This window comes from Ursus americanus, chromosome 2, assembly GCF_024610735.1.
Source record: "Ursus americanus isolate L20-20 chromosome 2, mUrsAme1.1.p, whole genome shotgun sequence".
Lineage (NCBI taxonomy): Eukaryota > Metazoa > Chordata > Mammalia > Carnivora > Ursidae > Ursus > Ursus americanus.
In genome coordinates, this window is record NC_142128.1 from 81,483,808 (window position 1) to 81,500,108 (window position 16,301).

Here is a 16,301-nt window from a genome sequence, read left to right on the forward strand (position 1 = left end):
GAAAGAGCTGGCCACCCTGTCCCTCTCTGCTTGACACTTCTCAATACTTGCTGTTGGTTCTTCTCCTTCGTTTACTAGTCTGAGAGTAAGGACCTTGTCAGTCTTGTGTACCATGTACCCCTGTCGTTTCTAGAAGTTACAGAAGCTCTGAAGAAATAATAAATGGGACAAGTGGGTGGGTGAGCGCATAGTTGGGTGTGATGTCTGGGGTCTTGTCTGAGCTCTCCTCCCTCAAATCTGCCCATGCAGAGCACCCCCCAACCTCCTCTCAGCCTTTCTGTAGCCGGCTCTCACGTCCTCCACAGGGCACGGGTGCTGGCTCTCCTGGGGCCCCCAGGATGCTGAGGAGCCGCCCTCCCTGGCCTCTGTCCCCCAGCCGTGTCCTGCCTGCTTCAAGTCCACCCTTGCATTTCAGAGCACTCCCGGGAGTCAGCGCAGGACCTGGCCCACCCTCCACTGCCCCTTCTGACAGGAGCAAGAAAAGCAGCAGCAGCCTGGCCTCCACCCTGGGGCTGAAAAAGCTCTTCCTGGCCCTGGGCCACAGCACCAGGCCCCAGCTGGGCAAGGCCCGCAGCTACAGTGTGGAGCAGCTGCAGTCCCCCACGCCTGGCCCGGCATCACACACCAGCACCCCCAGAGCGAAGAAAGCCCCATCGTTACAGTCCCTGCATCTGGTGAGTCCGGAAGGGCCCCAGCCAAGGGGTGAGTGGCACCGGTGGTGGCGTAGCTGCCACTGGAATGGCAGGTGAGAGGAGAGAGGTGGGAAGTGCTGAGGATGCCGCCCGAAGAGCCCGGGTGGAGAAAGGGAAGCTACTGCCCACCCCCTGCAGTGCACCCACGAGACCTGGCTCCCCACGGAGGTAGGCAGCACCCCACAGTTCTGTTCTTCCACCCCGCTACCCCAGCATGGGCTCATCCTAAGCTCCCCCTCCTCCCTCTGTCTCTCCCTCAACTCTGCCACCTCTAACAAGTCCTAGAGTCTACTGCCTGATCATTCTGGAACCTTCTCCATGGCCACAGTGACTCTGTTGGTCTAGCACAGATCACTTCATACCCAGACTAACGCTGAACATCACTGTTGGCCCCTTATCACCCACAGGGTAAAATTCAGATCACCTGACACGGCCAAGGGGCTTCTGTGATCTGCCTTCATCTCTCATCACTCTCCTTCTAACACCCTGTCCGTTATCCTTTAACTTGCTGTTCTGTCATCAGGCCACACGCTGACTTTGAACCTTCCCCTGAAATGTGTCTTGCACCTTCTCTCTCTGCTAATGTCTGCTCATCCGTCAACACTTCAGGAATTGCCTCCTCCATGAAGCCGCTTTCAATCCTTTCTTGGGCTGAGCTAGGGGGCCTCTGCTCTGTGTTCCCACCCTATCTTGTGCTTCCCTCCTTCAGGGAATTTGCCACATAATATTTTAATGGATTTTTGTCTGTCTCCCCTCACTGGACTGAATTCTTTGGGGGAGCACCCCTTGATTTTTATATTCCCAGTACAGGTTCCCCTGCTGTGCAAAATTAGAGAGTTCCTACGAAAACTTCCTTAAGCCAAACAGCATAAATCGAAGAGGCAGTCACTGTTAATTAATATGGAAAATTTTTTGAACACTCCCAGACCCCCAAAATATCCTCTCTTAGGCTTTTCCGATACCCCAGGACACCCTTGCTAACAGATGCACACAGAAATCGAGATAGAGCACGGACGCTCCCAGATGTGGTTCAAAGCTGTGGCGGCTTGATGCGAAAATGCCGAGCGTCGTGCTGGGGAAGGAGCTTGGTGGGGCCATGCACACTGCTCGGGTCTGCTGCCCCATGATGGCAAAACAAATGCTGAATGCTAGTTTTGCTTTTCACTTTTTTTCCTTAAAGTGAAAGTCCTCCAAATTTCTTTCCATTCGTGAAAACAGGTACTGATGTAGGTCTTTCATAAAAGCAAACCCCCTACAGGGGATACCTACTGACTACAATGGCTAGTATAGAATACATATTCAAGGCGCAGCGAAGGGACAGGTGCGCGAGGGAGGGAGCAAGGAGTGCAGGGCAGCTATTGGACGTCTCCCGCCCCGCACACCGGCTCATCAACCAACAGCAAACCAGCCAGGGTGCTAACTCTCCACTAGGTTTCTGAAAACCCAGCTCTGTCCCACGTATTTCCAGGGCTCATGTTTGTTCTTTTGTCCCTCGGCAGAACAAAGCAAGTGATTGTGTTTGGGGGCTACGGAGTCATTCAGTGGTCAGGCTGAAGTTGGGAAGAGCAGGTGGGCTGAGTGAAAATGCCATTGGTTGTCCTGTACCAGGAGCAATACCTCGTATGCGGTCGGTGCTCAATACATATTTGCTAGATGAATGAAAGGAAGGCAAGGGAACAGAAGCCAAGGGATGGGGAGAAAAGCCTAGAGTGATGCTGTGCTCCAGGAAGTCACTTCTCCATGAAGTCAGCTTTGGCCCCTGTGTGTCTGAACCGTGGCGTCCGGATTATCACCGTTAGAGCTTTGAGCTCGGTAAACCTCCCGAGGGAAAGGACGATGCCGTTATGGGCACAGAGGTTATCAGCATCGGAAGCCGAGTGGGCACAAATGGAAAGAAAGCTGGCCAACAAAGGAGGGGACCACGTGCAGGAAGGACTGAGCAGCAGAGAGAATGGCTCAAGAACTGACAGAAGAGGGGCCCCTGCGTGGCTTAGTCCTTAAGCATCTGCGTTCGGCTCAGGGCGCGATCCCAGGGTCCTGGAATTGAGCCCCACATCGGGCTCCCTGCTCTGCTGGGAGCCTGCTTCTTTCTCTCCCACTCCCCCTGCTTGTGTTCCCTCTCTCGCTGGCTGTCTCTCTCTCTCTCTCTCTGTCAAATAAATAAATAAAATCTTAAAAAAAAAAAAAAAAAAGAACTGACAAAAGAAGGCACAACGTCACCCAGAACGCGGCACCTCTGATGGGGAGCCCCCTCCTTCAGCCTGTCTCCTCCTGCCTTAGACTCTCTGGCCGCCAAGTGTGGGCAGCTGCCGCCCCGGTTTCACTTTCATTTTGCTCTGCTGCGTGGGCAGTGGCCCTGTTCCCCCACCCAACCACACTGGTGGCTCCTGCATCCCCTGGTGGCTGTGGCTTTTTGACATTTGACCCCGCATCTGGAATGCTCTCCTCTCTCTCTCTTCTCCCTGGGGAACACCCCCTGGTCTTTCAGGTCTGAGTGTCTGAGTGAAGCATGACTTCTCCCAGGAAGCCTTCCAGAACTCTGACACAAGGTTAGGGCCCCCTCTAAACCTCTTGATAATGGACCTTTTTCTTTCTTTCTTTCTTTCTTTCTTTCTTTCTTTCTTTCTTTCTTTCTTTCTTTCTTTTTTTTTTAAGGTTTTATTTATTTATTTGAGAGAGAGAGAGAGCGTACACACAAGCAGAGGGGAGAGGCAGAGGCAGAAGGAGAAGCACGTTCCCCGCTGAGCAGGGAGCCCGATGCGAGACTCAATCCCAGGACCCCAGGATCATGACAGGAGCCGGAGGCAGACGCTTAACCAGCTGAGCCACCCAGGCATCCCTGATTTATTTCTTTCTTTTCTTTTCTTTTTTTTAAGATGTATTTGTTTATTTTAGACAGAAAGAGAGAGAGTGGGGTGAGGGACAGAGGGAGAGGGAGACTTCTCACTGAGCACAGAGCCCATGTGGGGTTCAATCCCAGGACCCTGAGATCATGACCTGAGCTGAAATCAAGAGTCGGTTGCTTAACTGACTGCGCCGCCCAGGCGCCCCCGACCATTACTTTAAATTCTCCATCAGGCATGTTACTGGCCCCTGTTTCGGTTAGCTCTCTTGCTGTGATTTTGTCCTGTTGTTTCATTTGGGATATAGGTCTCCGTCTCCTCATTTTGTCTAACTCTGTGCATCCGCTTCTATGTGTTAGGAAGGTCAGCTATGTCCTCTGCCGTTGAAAGTAGTGGCCTTATGAACAAGAGGTCCTGGGGTGCCCTGCAGTGCAGTGTCCCCTGTCCATCACAACCTGGTGCTTCGGGGGCGTCTCCCATCTGTGCTGCGTGCGCCCCACGGTTGTGGCTGAGCTGTGCTTGCCCTTAGTCCAGCTGTCTGCGATGGCTCTCTTTGCCTTTTGTGGGCAGTGTTTGGTCCCTGTGGTGTTAGTGGGCCGCTGTGGGGCTGCTTTAGACTTGCGTTGAGGCAGACCAGGCATTTGCCAGAGCTGCAGTGGTATCGAACTACAGGGCACATTCTCTTTGTTGCCCCCTGAGAAGCTTTGGTTGGTCGGCAGGGCCCGCAGTCACACCAGATGCCTGCCCCCAGCCCACTGCAGGGCCACAGTCTCAGACTGGTGTGTGTGGGTATCTTCCCCTCTCCCCAGGGCAGGAGTCACTGTTGGGGCTGCTTTGCACACTGCCAGACTTGTGCCACCACCTCGAACGGGCTCTGGCCAAGGGCGTATCAGAGGGGTCGTGCGCACAAGAGAATGAGGGGGTGCGCTGTGCTGGGAGCAAGTTGGGTGGAGAGTGTTGGTGCTGTGCTGGTTGCCCCAGCTGCCCGTGTGTCTAGGCTGGGGGCAGGGGAGGGAAATAGTGCCTGCCAGCTCCTTTGTTCCTAGAGAAGTCTCCCAAAGATCCCGGCCCTTCCAGCACAGGCTCTGCGATTAGTAAACACATTTCCCTCCGACGTACCCCTGGTATTTCTCAAACTGCGGCTTCTCTGTGCTGTATCTCAGTGGGACTGTTTGTTGTGCCATCTCTTTCAGGGCAGGGACACAGTTTCCTACCATCTTCCCAGGTCTCCCAGAGCCAAGCTCACTGATTTTCAAAGTTCCAGTGTTAAGCCCCACTGATTTTAAGAACTCCTTAAATTAGGCCTCTCTGGTTTTCAAAGCCAAATGTTATGAGGATTCATCTTCCCCGTCAGGTTCCTCCTGCCTAGTATGCCTGGTGTGAGGGTCTGGTCCTCTCCTCTCTCTGCATCCAGTGTCCCCCCCTCCCTCTGATGGTCCTGCAGGTTCGTTTAGCTCCCAAGTGAATCTCCACCCCTCCTACCCTCTTCCATGTGGACTCTTCATTCAGCCGTTAGAGGGTCTGTTCTGCCAGCCTTTGGGTTGCTTTATGGGTGATTTACACTGACATGCATGCTATCTAATTGTATGTGGGACGAGGTGAGCTTAGGATTGCTGTTCTCAGCCATCTTTCCTGGAAGTCCTCAGATAAAAATTTTTAATGTAAACAATCATAAAAGGGATACTAAAGAATCACAAAGTTTTCATACTGTAACTCTAAAATCGTATTTATTATTCTGCACTTAATTTGCTTTCACTCCTTTCTTAATGAGAAGATTAGATTTTCTTCATCAGTGAAATTATTAGTATTCTAGTTATTCTAGCCAATTATTAGTATTCTAAGTTATTTTAGCCAAAAAGAAATTGAATCTTCAGATCACATGTATAGGCCCGTCTACTGGAGTAAATTATGGTGATTCCTGATGGGCACTTTGAAGTAGTGACAAAAGCTTGTATCATTACTTTCTTAAAAAGCCCTGAGGATCATGGTTGGGGTCAGGTCTCTGTCGACTGCGGGCCCCATGGCTTTTCTCACCTGCAATATTGGGCCCTTACCACCAGGTGTCACCCTCTCACCAACATCGGAAAGCTGCCTCCTTTCAGAACCTCCATTCTCTGCTGAATGGCAAGGGGGACCGGTCCAGCCTCTATATGGTAGGGGAGCCGGGGGACCACAGTGCAGCTGGCCGGTAAGCGTGGGCAAATGGCATGAGGGGGTCAACTCAGAGCGTGGGCAGTGGAGCTGTAAGCTTAACTCTGCCCTGCCTCAGGTGCCACAGGAGTCTTGGAGCCCACACCTCAGTGCCTTGCTCTGTGCACCTGAGCTCTGAGAAGGTATGGGGTTGGTGAAATGGGTAGGGTTCGAAGATTCGATTCCTCCATCCCTCTGCTGCCTGATGACATCCTAAAATCAGAAGGTTCAGAGAGCTTCCTTAGCCCAGCTGAAGATCTGATTAGAGATCCAGAGACAGGGCCCCCAAAGAGGCACTTGACCTGTGACTCTGCCTAGAGAACTCCCACCCCCTGACGAGACCCTCTAGGCTAGCTGCTCTTACCTGGGGCTCCATGGAGGCACCTCAAGTGGCCTGTTCACTCCTGGAAATTTTATATAACGCTATAGCTTTTGTTAGATTCTCAGAGAGGTCTCTGCACCCACAAAGATTTGAAATTGTGTTTCGGGGGGGGGGGGGTAGCAGGGAGCTTCTGGTTCCGCAGCAGGCTTTGCGGAGCCTCGGACAGCTGTGACCACCCTTCGGCCTTGCTCCTGGCATGTTGTTTTCGCTGGCTGAGGCCAGTCAAGAGGCCTCCATCATCTTTAAGGCAGGGAGTGATTGGGCCCCAGTGCCCAGTCCTCTTTGCACACACTCTGTCTCTGGTCCCCTGGCAGACCAGCCAAGGCCTCACCCCGGCGTGCCCTCAGCGTGGAGGACGTGAGCGCCCCCAGCCAGGCACGCACCGTGGGCCGCGTGGTGGAGGTGTTTCCAGATGGCACAACCCAGCTGCAGCTACAACGCTCCCCGGAAGGCACTTTCGGCTTCTGTGTGGCCTCCGGGAATGGGCGCCGGGACTCAGGTACGCCCCCTCCCCTTTCCTGGGCTCCATGTCCCTGGGGCCTTAGCAAACCACTTTTGGCTGGGGTCATTTCCAGTCTGTGGTTGAGACACGAAACTCCAGACTCAGCCTCTTAGCGAAAGGACTAGAATTCTCCCTTTAGGGGCTCTTTGAGAAGAGTCAGGGAGAGATGGCGAGGCTGACTCCACTGTCCCTCTGCTGTCTGCTGACATCCTGAAACCGGAATCCCGAAGGCTGCCTTTTCGCTGGAGCGCCCGAGGGAGATTGTGCTTGCTGGTTCTGCACGAGCCCTTTGATGCGGCTGGGGTGTGTAAGGGCTCCCTCCCTCCATCTCCGAGTGTGTCTGGGCGTGTGCAGTGTGCCTGCCGGCTGTGCGTCCAGGCCCCTCCCGCAGCGTGGCTCCAGAGTGGGACGTTCCCAGGGATCCTGGCCTGGCTGCACTCTGCCGGGGAGGGCTCAGTCCTGGGCTATGGTCTCCTAGGTCAAAGTCATGTAACCTGGGGGAAAATCTGCCTGCTGCCAGCTTTGCAGACTGCAGCAAGTTCTTACCTCTGTTCCATTGTTCATTGTTTCAACAGGTTTACCATGAGCACCTCCTAGGTATTCTAGATACTGGGTAGACAGCAGGAAATGGAAGGGAAAAGACCCTGTCCTCAGGAGCCCACATTCCAGGGAGGGAGACAGGCTGTACGTTTTTATTATCCAAATGAGGTGCCGGATAGCAGAGAGTATGAAGACGCAAACCCAAGCAAAGCAGGCTGAGGGCCCGACAGTGACAGTGCGAGGACGGGAGGGGCAGCTTTTCTGAGCAGAGGACGCGAGCAGACACAGGCGTGAGGGAGGAGCCTGCTGGTGTCTGGAGAAGAGCTGTGAGGCTGGGAATGAGCTTGGCGGTCGGAGGCCTGCAGGGTTGATCTGCACAGAGCAGCGGCGAGGAGGGAGGGCGAGGTGCATCTCCCCCCCGCGGAGCTGGGGCCAGCAGGGGCTCGGAGCCGGGATGAACTGCTCTGATTTGCCCTTGGAACGGTGTCACTGCCTGGCTGCCGACCGTGAACAGACGCCAGTGGGTCGAAGGGGGACCAGGGAGACCCACTGTGAAGCTATTTGGGTGGAAAGACTTGGCGGCGGTGGCCTGGGCCGGGAGGCAGTGGGGATGTGAGAAGTGCTTGCAGTCAGCTTGACTTGAAGGCAGTTTGATGCAGTTTGCTGACGGATTTTGTGTGAGAGTGAGAGGAAGGGGACGGGTGTCTCCCCACTCTGGAGCTCAGAGGGGTACAGTGTCTGTCCTCACGGGGAGATGGCATTTGTGAACCTACAAGCTAGCGGGCTGTTAGCTACTCCACCTTTTCCTTCAGCTCCCCCTTTCCTCAGGTGAGGGGAGGCAGGCCTCCCCGAGGGGCAGAGAGTTGGGTGACAGGGCACGGTTTGTACTCCAGAGCCTCTGCTGGCTGTGTGACCTGAGCCGGTTACTTACCCTCTCTGAGCCTCAGTTCTCTCACCTGTAAACTGAAGATACTCAAACCTGCCTGTAGAGTTATAAGGAGCGTCGGTGAGGTACGTGGGAAAGTGCTTGGCACTTTTCTTCCCTTCCCTCTTCACAAAGAGAATTTGTATTTGGGGGGCAGAACTCCGACAGGGACCACCGTGATCTGTAGCAGCCGTCCATGCGAGGTCACGCACAACTGGGCACTGTGCTCGGCCCTGCAGCCGCCCCCAAAGTCCCGCTGGCCGCTTTGCAGGCAGTCCGGAGTTGATGTCTGATGGGCAGGGGTCTCTAATGACCAAGGGCTCCTGGGGCTCTGCCCTCGCCTGCCCTCCAGGGCACCGGGTTGGTACGAGCTCTTCCCTGTCCTGCCCAGGTGGTGCCCTGCTCCTGCTGCTGCTGTTGGCCGTCCGATGTCCCGCAGAGGTACCCGGGCACACGGAACATGACTGGTGCTGGTGCCTCCTGGCCACAGACCTTCCTCCAGCAGCCAGGGGTCCCTTCTGCTGGGCCTCAGGGGGGCCGTGAGCTGGGGCTGGTCTGCATTCCTTGCTGAAACGTCAGGGTGCTGGCGGGAACTTGCTGGCGGTCACATCTGAGGCTCTACGAGCACATGAGAGCGGCAGGCCTCGCCTTCTGCTTCTGAGTACCACGGAGAGATCAGACATGCTTAAGGGAGGCCATTTCCAGCAGACAATAAATACCTAACAACAGCAGTCTCCGCCATATTTTTGCCGTGACTTTCCGCTGTGGAGCCTGCCCCGGAGTCCCCCCAGGATGGCTGGCACGACATCGGTGTCCGGTCCAGCTCTGGCTACATGCTTCTGGGGTTTCTCGTGGCTCCCCACATGCATGTCCTGCTTACAGCAGCTGTTTCTGTAGATGCCACCCCTCCCCTCCTCACCTGCCCTCTCTCCATGCCGCCAGCATGCGGTCGGGGCGGGCAAGCGGCGAGAGCACCGGACTGGAGGGGTGGGAGACGGGCCAGGGGCTGGGAGGAAGGCCTCGCGCAGCTGAGACGGCCAGCATACCCCGTCAGGAGGGAGGCAGCCTGGCAGCAAGGGCTCGGCTTGGCCAAGAAGGCCCGGGAGAGAGTTCCATATGTCAGACCCACGAGAGGGATTGTGTCAGGAGGTTGGTTCTGCTAGACTCAGAGCTGGGAGGAGATTTCAGTGCCTTCAAACCCACATTTCAGAGGGTTGCTCTGGAAGGCTTGCGAGAAGCTGGGCTGAACAGAGCTCCTGTGGGGCTGGGGGGAGCAGAGGCAGGACGTCCCACGCTGGTCCAAGTGTGTTGAAGGCCTTCAGGCCTGAGACCGAGATACCAGAGGAGAGGCCCTCTCAGGCCCTTTCTAAGGAAAGGCCTGGGCTGGGGAGCCGTGAGGGCGTTTAAGGTGGTGCTGAGCGGCCCCCCTGCATTCTGCAGGTGTTGCCAGCTGCACACCGTCCTCACCCTGGCCTTGTGCTCTCAGATCACCTGTGTTCGCTCATCGTGGGGGCGGGGTGGCGCCCAGCTTTCCCTGTAAGAGCCTTCACTCTCTTCGCTGAAGGGGAGTCTGGAAGGTTTTCAGAGGAAGTTGAGGTGAGAGGGGTCCCTCCGCAGGACTCGCCTGCACTGTGTGGCCAGGAGCATCCCGGGGAACTCAGGCTAGCCATCCCCAAGGCCCCACAGAGCCTGCTCCACTGATGCGGGTTCCCCAATCAGACCCAGGGAAAGGGAAAGAAGTAGGCTCTGCCCAGGCTCACTCTGCACCTAAGAGACCCAGGGGAGGCCACACTGGCCAGGAAGGGCCTTCTTAGGGGCAGTGTGGGGGACAAGGTGTGTGTGAATAAGGGACAAGTGAGCCACCATGGCTTTAAATAGGGGTGGGATTTTTGTGTTTCCTGGGCTTTTGCCCAGATGCCTCCAAATCCCCGTGAGGAACCACCTCTGAGGAAGATTGAGGCCAGGGCTGGTCCTAATAGTAATATGAAGCAAACCGGGTTTGGATTTGAGCTCAGCCATGTGCATTACTCCAGTGATACCTTCCCACCGCTCCAACTACTTGAAGACAGCAACGGGGTCATATCTGTGAATCCCACCCAGTGGCAGGCATGAAGTAGGGCTTTTTCTTAATTTTTAAACATCAGTTTTCTTCCTATTCTACAATCAAAGCTCATCTCAGAAAAAGATAAGATTACCTCATTCACCCAGGGGTATGCACGAATAAAAACAGCTCAAAGCATTATTTGCTTAAAGCATTCTTTTATTAAAGCATTATTTGTACAGCTTTTTAAAAGAGAGAAATGAAATGATACCATGAGGACAGGCCACTGTATCTATGTAGAAAGCCAGTTATCGTTGGGAGGTGGAACAATGAGGGTGTGTGTGTGGGTGGGTGGGTGTGGGTGCACATGCATGGAGCAGTGGCCTATATGAATACTTGCTCCCCGACCCCCCCGCCCTAAACAGTGCCCACCTGGTCAGCCTCCCACAGAGCTGCAGTCTCTGGATTTCATGTGTTCAATTGTTCTGTTTTCCTTTGCAGGGTTCTACGTGCAGGAGATGGCTGATGCGAGCATGGCCAAGCTGTACTCGGGGCTGCTGGGGGTAGGGGATGAGATCCTCGAGGTGAATGGGGCCAAGGTTGCAGGGCTGGGCTTGGCTCACATTAAGGAGCTCCTGGCCCATGCAGAGAGCTTGTCGGTCCGGATGCTGAGGCAGAGGCCTGTCCCTCGGTGACCAAGGGCTGCTTTTGCCCTCACTGTCAGAAGCCCTGACCTGCCCCAGGAAGGACGGCTGGAAATGCACTGCACAAAGCTGCTTCGTGGACCAAAACAGATCACGGTGGCATGTAATCCCTTAGGCTGTGGCGGGGCTTCTGGGATTGGCTGTATAGGGTGAGGGCAGGATGGTGTGTTTTGTTTAAGGATGTTAATTTATGCCAAAGTGGGGAAAGAAAACATGGATCTCCTTCCGCGCCGGAAGTGGTGGCAATATCTTTCGGTACCTTTGTCGGCAGGAGGAGGAGAGAGATTCTCCACACTCCAGAACCAAAGAAAGTGCTTGGCCATATTGGCCTTGAGCCTGCTTTTAAAGTCTCATGTCTTCCATGTCCCATTCGACACCTTTGCTCTTTTTCTGGAAATGGGCAAAGTGTCCTAGCGTAACAGCCTTACAGCCATTGGCCATATATTCCAAACAAAAAATTGGAACATGTGGTCTGGCGTGAGAACATCTGGGAGATGTTATCTGGTAGCCAGAATATTAAGAATCTCTGGGAAATTTTTGTGATATATAAAGTTGAAGGGGAAAAAAAATGAACCCAAGACCAATGTCAGGGAAGTGCAGCCGTGGCCAGTGGGTCTGGCCCACCCCTCCCCCATTCCCCTGCCCTCTGCCTCTGCCCGGGACGAGGCTGGCGCTGGGGGGAGGGCCTGCCTTCTCCGGTGGAGTGTGGGTAGAGCCTGCAGCTGTGCCAGGCTGTCCCCAGCCACCAGCTCTCTGCCCAGACTCCTTGGTGGCACCTGCAGGTGGGTCGGCAGGGAGGGCAATGACAGGGTACAGGCAGGGGGATGGACTCTCCACCCGGGTGCTTCCCAGCTCTAGGCCCAAAGGGTTGGGACTCTCTGGGAGTGGATGGCCATGTGTCAGTCTTAAATTATTAAAAAGCAAAGCTGAAGCTTCTCTCACTCTGAGTCACTAAATTCTGGGCTGGGTGCTCACTTTGAATGGCCGAGAGCATGGGCCTGGGATGGGGGAAGAGGGAGGGAGGACACGGGCACAGCAGTGAGCTGTGTTGGGCCTGCCAGAGCGGAAGGCCGGGACAGTCACCTGGGGTTGGGGTGACAGCCAGAGTAGATGCAGAAGCCTCCAGAGACAGCCCTTTGGCTGGGAGAGGAGCCGTGGGCAAGGTGCATTTCTGAACGGAAGACAGAATGGAGCTAGGGGCTTTGGGTAGGTGATCCTGGGGCCGGTGGGGGGCGGGGGGGGGCATGCAGAGGGCAGCTTGAAGGCTGCTGTGGAACTTGCAAAACACACAGCCTTCACTAAAATGAGTGTCATAGCAGCTTCCAGTGGGCAAGGTCACTGAAAGGCACATGTGGCCTGAGGGAAAGGTGATGGGGCAGGAGGCAGGCAGTGCTGCAGAGTGTGTAGTGGTGTTCTCCAGTTCCAGGTCTTACCTGCCGGAGCCCGTTAAAACCCCTCTTTACTGCCCCCTGGAGGCGAGGGCGGGACTGGGAGACTGAGCCGCCTGGGGTGGGGAACGTGGGAGGTTTGGGAGGAGCCAGCAGGTGAACAGGGGAGGCAGTGGGAACAAGCGTTTGGGCCTGCAGGGTGTGAAGAGGGTGCTGGGACATCTCAGAGAGCACCCTGGGCCCCCAAAACTTGGGAATGGCCCCATGTCAGAAACTACAGTCGTGGGGAAACAGTGGCAGCTCCTTTTCTGGCCTTGAGGTCATGAAGTTCCTATGTTGGATTAAAGCTTCTGGGGCAAAGGCACCTCTGTTTTCCCTGGATGGTGATCATGGATAATATGCCCTTCCGGCTCCAACTGGAAAGAGAAGAAGGGGGCTTCAGCTGGGACAAGGCCAGGAAAGTTCTCTGAGGAATCCTGAGCATCTGCTTCTATTACCCCCCCCCAGGGGGGAGGCAGGGCCAGGCTCTCCACACATCTCATTTAGTTCTTAAAAAACGGACCTGCCTGGTATTCTGTGTGTCTCATCTTCCTTTACACAGATGGCGATCCTTGACACAATGACAGGGCCCTCAGACCTGGTGTCTCTGACTCAGGGCCCACTCCTGCTGCTGCCCTTCCAAATCCCAGAAAAAGGCTTGACAGAGGGGAGTAGACACTCTGGACTGTGTGGGCAGTAGACCTGCAGTTCTTGAGTAGAGTGGTGCCAGGGTCCCTGACTTGTGTGGGTGGGACACCTGTCCAACCGTCCCCATCTGCTCTGCCCCAGGAACTCCTCGCCAGGTTGGCCCTGCGTCACCCGCACAACCATCAGAATGCTCCTAGTGTATTAACTAGGAGCCAGGCCCAAGACAGGAGCTCGGGGGGATGAGAAGGTCAGGCTCAAGTGGCCACAGTCTAGGGGAGACGCAAACCTTACCAGGCAGCCTGGCGGGGGCAGCCTGGGGTAGGTCAGCCATCGCGGAGGAGGGAGGCTTACCGACAAGGGGCACCCACGCAGGGTTTGTAACATGAGTAGGAACTTACAGGAAGGATGAGGAAAAGGACAAATAAACAGCCTGTGCGAAGGTGTGGCTTTTTCCGTTTCTAACCTACAGCCCCACCCCCACCCCAGGGCACGCTGTTGGTATTCTGTGCCCGGCATCTCGCCACAGACGGCAGGCGGCCCACGGAGGGACTACACAGAACAGCAAGTGGCAGGACAATATCCTTAGGGTGACAGGTGGGGGTGGGGAGCAGGGTGAGCAGCAGAAGCCGTGGGGCGCGCGCGGGCCTGCGAGGGACGGGCCGTCGTGGGCCGGCCGCGCTGCCACCGTCGCTTCCTCAGGGCGCCTCTTCTCGGGGGCGAGGGGCCGGCGGGAGGCCAGAGCCCATCTCCACGCAGCGCGCGGCCGGCGCCGGGGGACCTGGGAGGGGGGACCGAAGTCGGTCGCGGGCGAGCGACCAGGAGGCGACTGTGCTCGGGCACCCGCCCCGCGCCCTCCCCGCCGGGTTCTCTGCTCAGAGCGCGGGTCGCCGGCAAGTCCCGACCGGCGGCAAGGGGCGGCCCCGCGGGGACCCGCAGTTCGCAGGTGGCGCCCTTCCTGCTCTGTCGCGCGCCTCCCGCCCTCCCGCCGCCGTCGCCGCGCTGTCCTTCCAGGCCTCGACGGGGGCCGGGCGGGGGCCGGGGCTGCGGGCGCACTGGTTACAGCCGCAGGATGGCTGCAGCCGGGTTTGCCAGAAGCTCGGGGCGCGTGGAGGGGGGGCGGTTAGACGCCCCCAGCCCCCAACAGACGCAGGACACCTTACTGGCCTCAGGAGGCCGGGAAGAGGCTCCCCCCCCCCCACTTTGCTTTCGAGGGACGCACGGCTGGGAGGGCGGGGGTGGGGGGCGGAAAGCCCGGAGGACTGCATGGTGACCGCGCCTGGCTGGATGCAGCTGGCGGGCGGGATGGGAGGTGACTCAGGACCCGCACGCATGGGGGTGGCGCAGGAATGGGGACCCGGTGCGCGCAGTGTCCCGAGTCTCAGGCTGGATAGAGAAACCGATTTTTGGAAATCAAGGTTAATTGAAGGGGTGCAGTCGCTGTGCCATCTCCCAGCCTGCTCTGTCTGCTCCTCAAATACTCCAGAGCTCTCCTGGGGACATCAAGGATTCAATTCTGAATCCTTCCAGTAACTCTTCGAGGGAGGGAATACTTACCTCGGGTTACAAACTAGGGGCCAGAGATTCAGGGTCAATTACTTATCTATTCAAGGTCATTTGAATAACTAGCGGAGGCTGGATTTGAACCCAGCCCTCCGCAACTGCCAGCCTTCCCGAGTCCTCCCTCCTGGGACCCTGTGGGGCTCACCTCATCCGGGAAGCCCTCCAGCACCCATCCTGGCCCTCATAGATGGCAGGGTGCAAAGGTGGCCCAGGGCTCCCTGCTGGGCCCACCCTGCCGCTGACCTTCACCAGGGCGGGCTGAGGGATTTGCTTCAGTTTTCCTTCGGGGAACTGGCATTGGTGCTCCCACCTCCCTGCAGGGGGCGGGAGGAAGGAGGGGGGCAGATCACTTCTCAGAACAGTGTTTCGGAAATGCAGTCGTAACCCACTCGTGGGTCACAAAATCTATTTTGTGAGTTGAGACAAACATTAAAAAAAATGTATCAGTGCTTTGCACAAGGCAAGCGTAGGTTTTGTTTGAGAACCGCCTCTTCCAGGGGAGTGGGGGTGGGGGCAGGGTGTCCTGAGTTGTAATTTAAAGGGTCATTAAGACCCTGCTCCAGAGGGCACAGAAACACGCCTTTGGGGCTAAAGCTGGGGGAGGCTGCCTCTGGCCTCTGCCTCCAATACCCCACACTCCACAGGTGGACCTCTTGGGGTGGCGCCCTGAGTCAGGAGGCTGTGGAAACCTTCCTGGGCTGAGTGTGCCTGGCCCCCGAGGAAAGGGGCATTCTTGATCCTACACCCTTGTTGCTGAGAGGCCCGTGTCCCAGCGGCAGGGTATAATGATGTGACTGGACTTCCTGCTCCTCCAAACAGGCGTGGGTGCAGTGGGATTCCCTGGTGGGTATTTGTCAGCAGGAACTCGGGCCCTTGCTGGAACATCCTTCCCCTCGTCCACCTTGGACTCCCTGGTAACCTTCAGAAATGTCAGAGGTGCGTGTCCTGGGAATCATTCCAGGACACCTGCATGCTGACTTTGGCCCCCTTTCCTTAGCTCCCATATAATCAAGTACAAGTGCTCTTTACTCTGGCTCTTTTCAAATAGAATTTCTCGCTTATCCTCCACCAAACTCACCTGGCAACAACTGGACTTCCCTCGTCCATCTGCTCAACCCATTTCCCACCCCAAATCCCCAGGCTGGTTCTGGAGCTATTCAAAAGGCCCTGCTGTCACCAGATCCCCTTCCTTCCCCCCCGCCCCGCCCCCCACCCATCCTCTCTGAAGTTTCCCTCCTTCCCATAGAGCCAGAGCACCTGCTTAGAAATGGCAACAGCCCTCCTTGGCAAGAAGCGCTGCCCCGCTTTCTCAGGCTGTGGGCTTGGCCAGGTCGGAGTCCTGGGCCCCGAGGAAGGGGCTGCTGGCATTGGCTCTGAATCTCTGCCCACGGAGCCAGGCTGTAACAGCTGCCCTGCCAGGCCTGGAGGACATCCGGGGCTCTCCTGTGGCTGCCTGGCTGCCCGCTGGGCCTGCCTTTGTCTTGTCCTTCTGCAATCTGGGCTTAGGCCCCAACTCGCAGTGTGGGGCTGTCCTTAGGGGTCTGGCCAGGTGCCAGGTACTGGGGAGAGGCCTGCCCTGCCCTTGGGATGCCTGTGTCCCCAGGGTGGAGACAGCTACAGCTATGAAAAGAGACAAACCAGTGTGCCAAGGGCTACAATGGAAGCCCGAGGCAGGAGGCCCCACTCCACCTGGTGGGCAGAAAGCTTCCCAGAAGAGCCAGCCATGGGCTCACCGGCCTCCATCCAAGCTCTGTGTTAGCTCAGGAGAAGGGAACGCTGGCAGCCGCGGGCGCTCACGGCGGCGTTCAGACGCCACAGCGTTGCTTCTCACCCTGGGCTCCTCAGCT

At 56.6% G+C, this 16,301-nt stretch overlaps 1 protein-coding gene across 4 annotated transcripts in view; it reads left to right on the forward strand.

Moving 5' to 3' along the window:
• Positions 1 to 11,755, forward strand: part of KIAA1614 (KIAA1614 ortholog) — a 37,575-nt gene extending 25,820 nt beyond the window's left edge. For all 4 annotated transcript variants that reach the window (XM_045811309.2, XM_045811310.2, XM_045811306.2 and 1 more), the window contains exons 7-10: positions 416 to 674; positions 5,596 to 5,723; positions 6,422 to 6,606; positions 10,617 to 11,755. In XM_045811309.2, coding sequence (XP_045667265.2) covers positions 416 to 674; positions 5,596 to 5,723; positions 6,422 to 6,606; positions 10,617 to 10,810 — 766 coding nt within the window. In that variant the 3' untranslated portion in view covers positions 10,811 to 11,755. The remainder of the gene's footprint in view (positions 1 to 415; positions 675 to 5,595; positions 5,724 to 6,421; positions 6,607 to 10,616) is intronic.
• Positions 11,756 to 16,301: the final 4,546 nt, after the last annotated feature.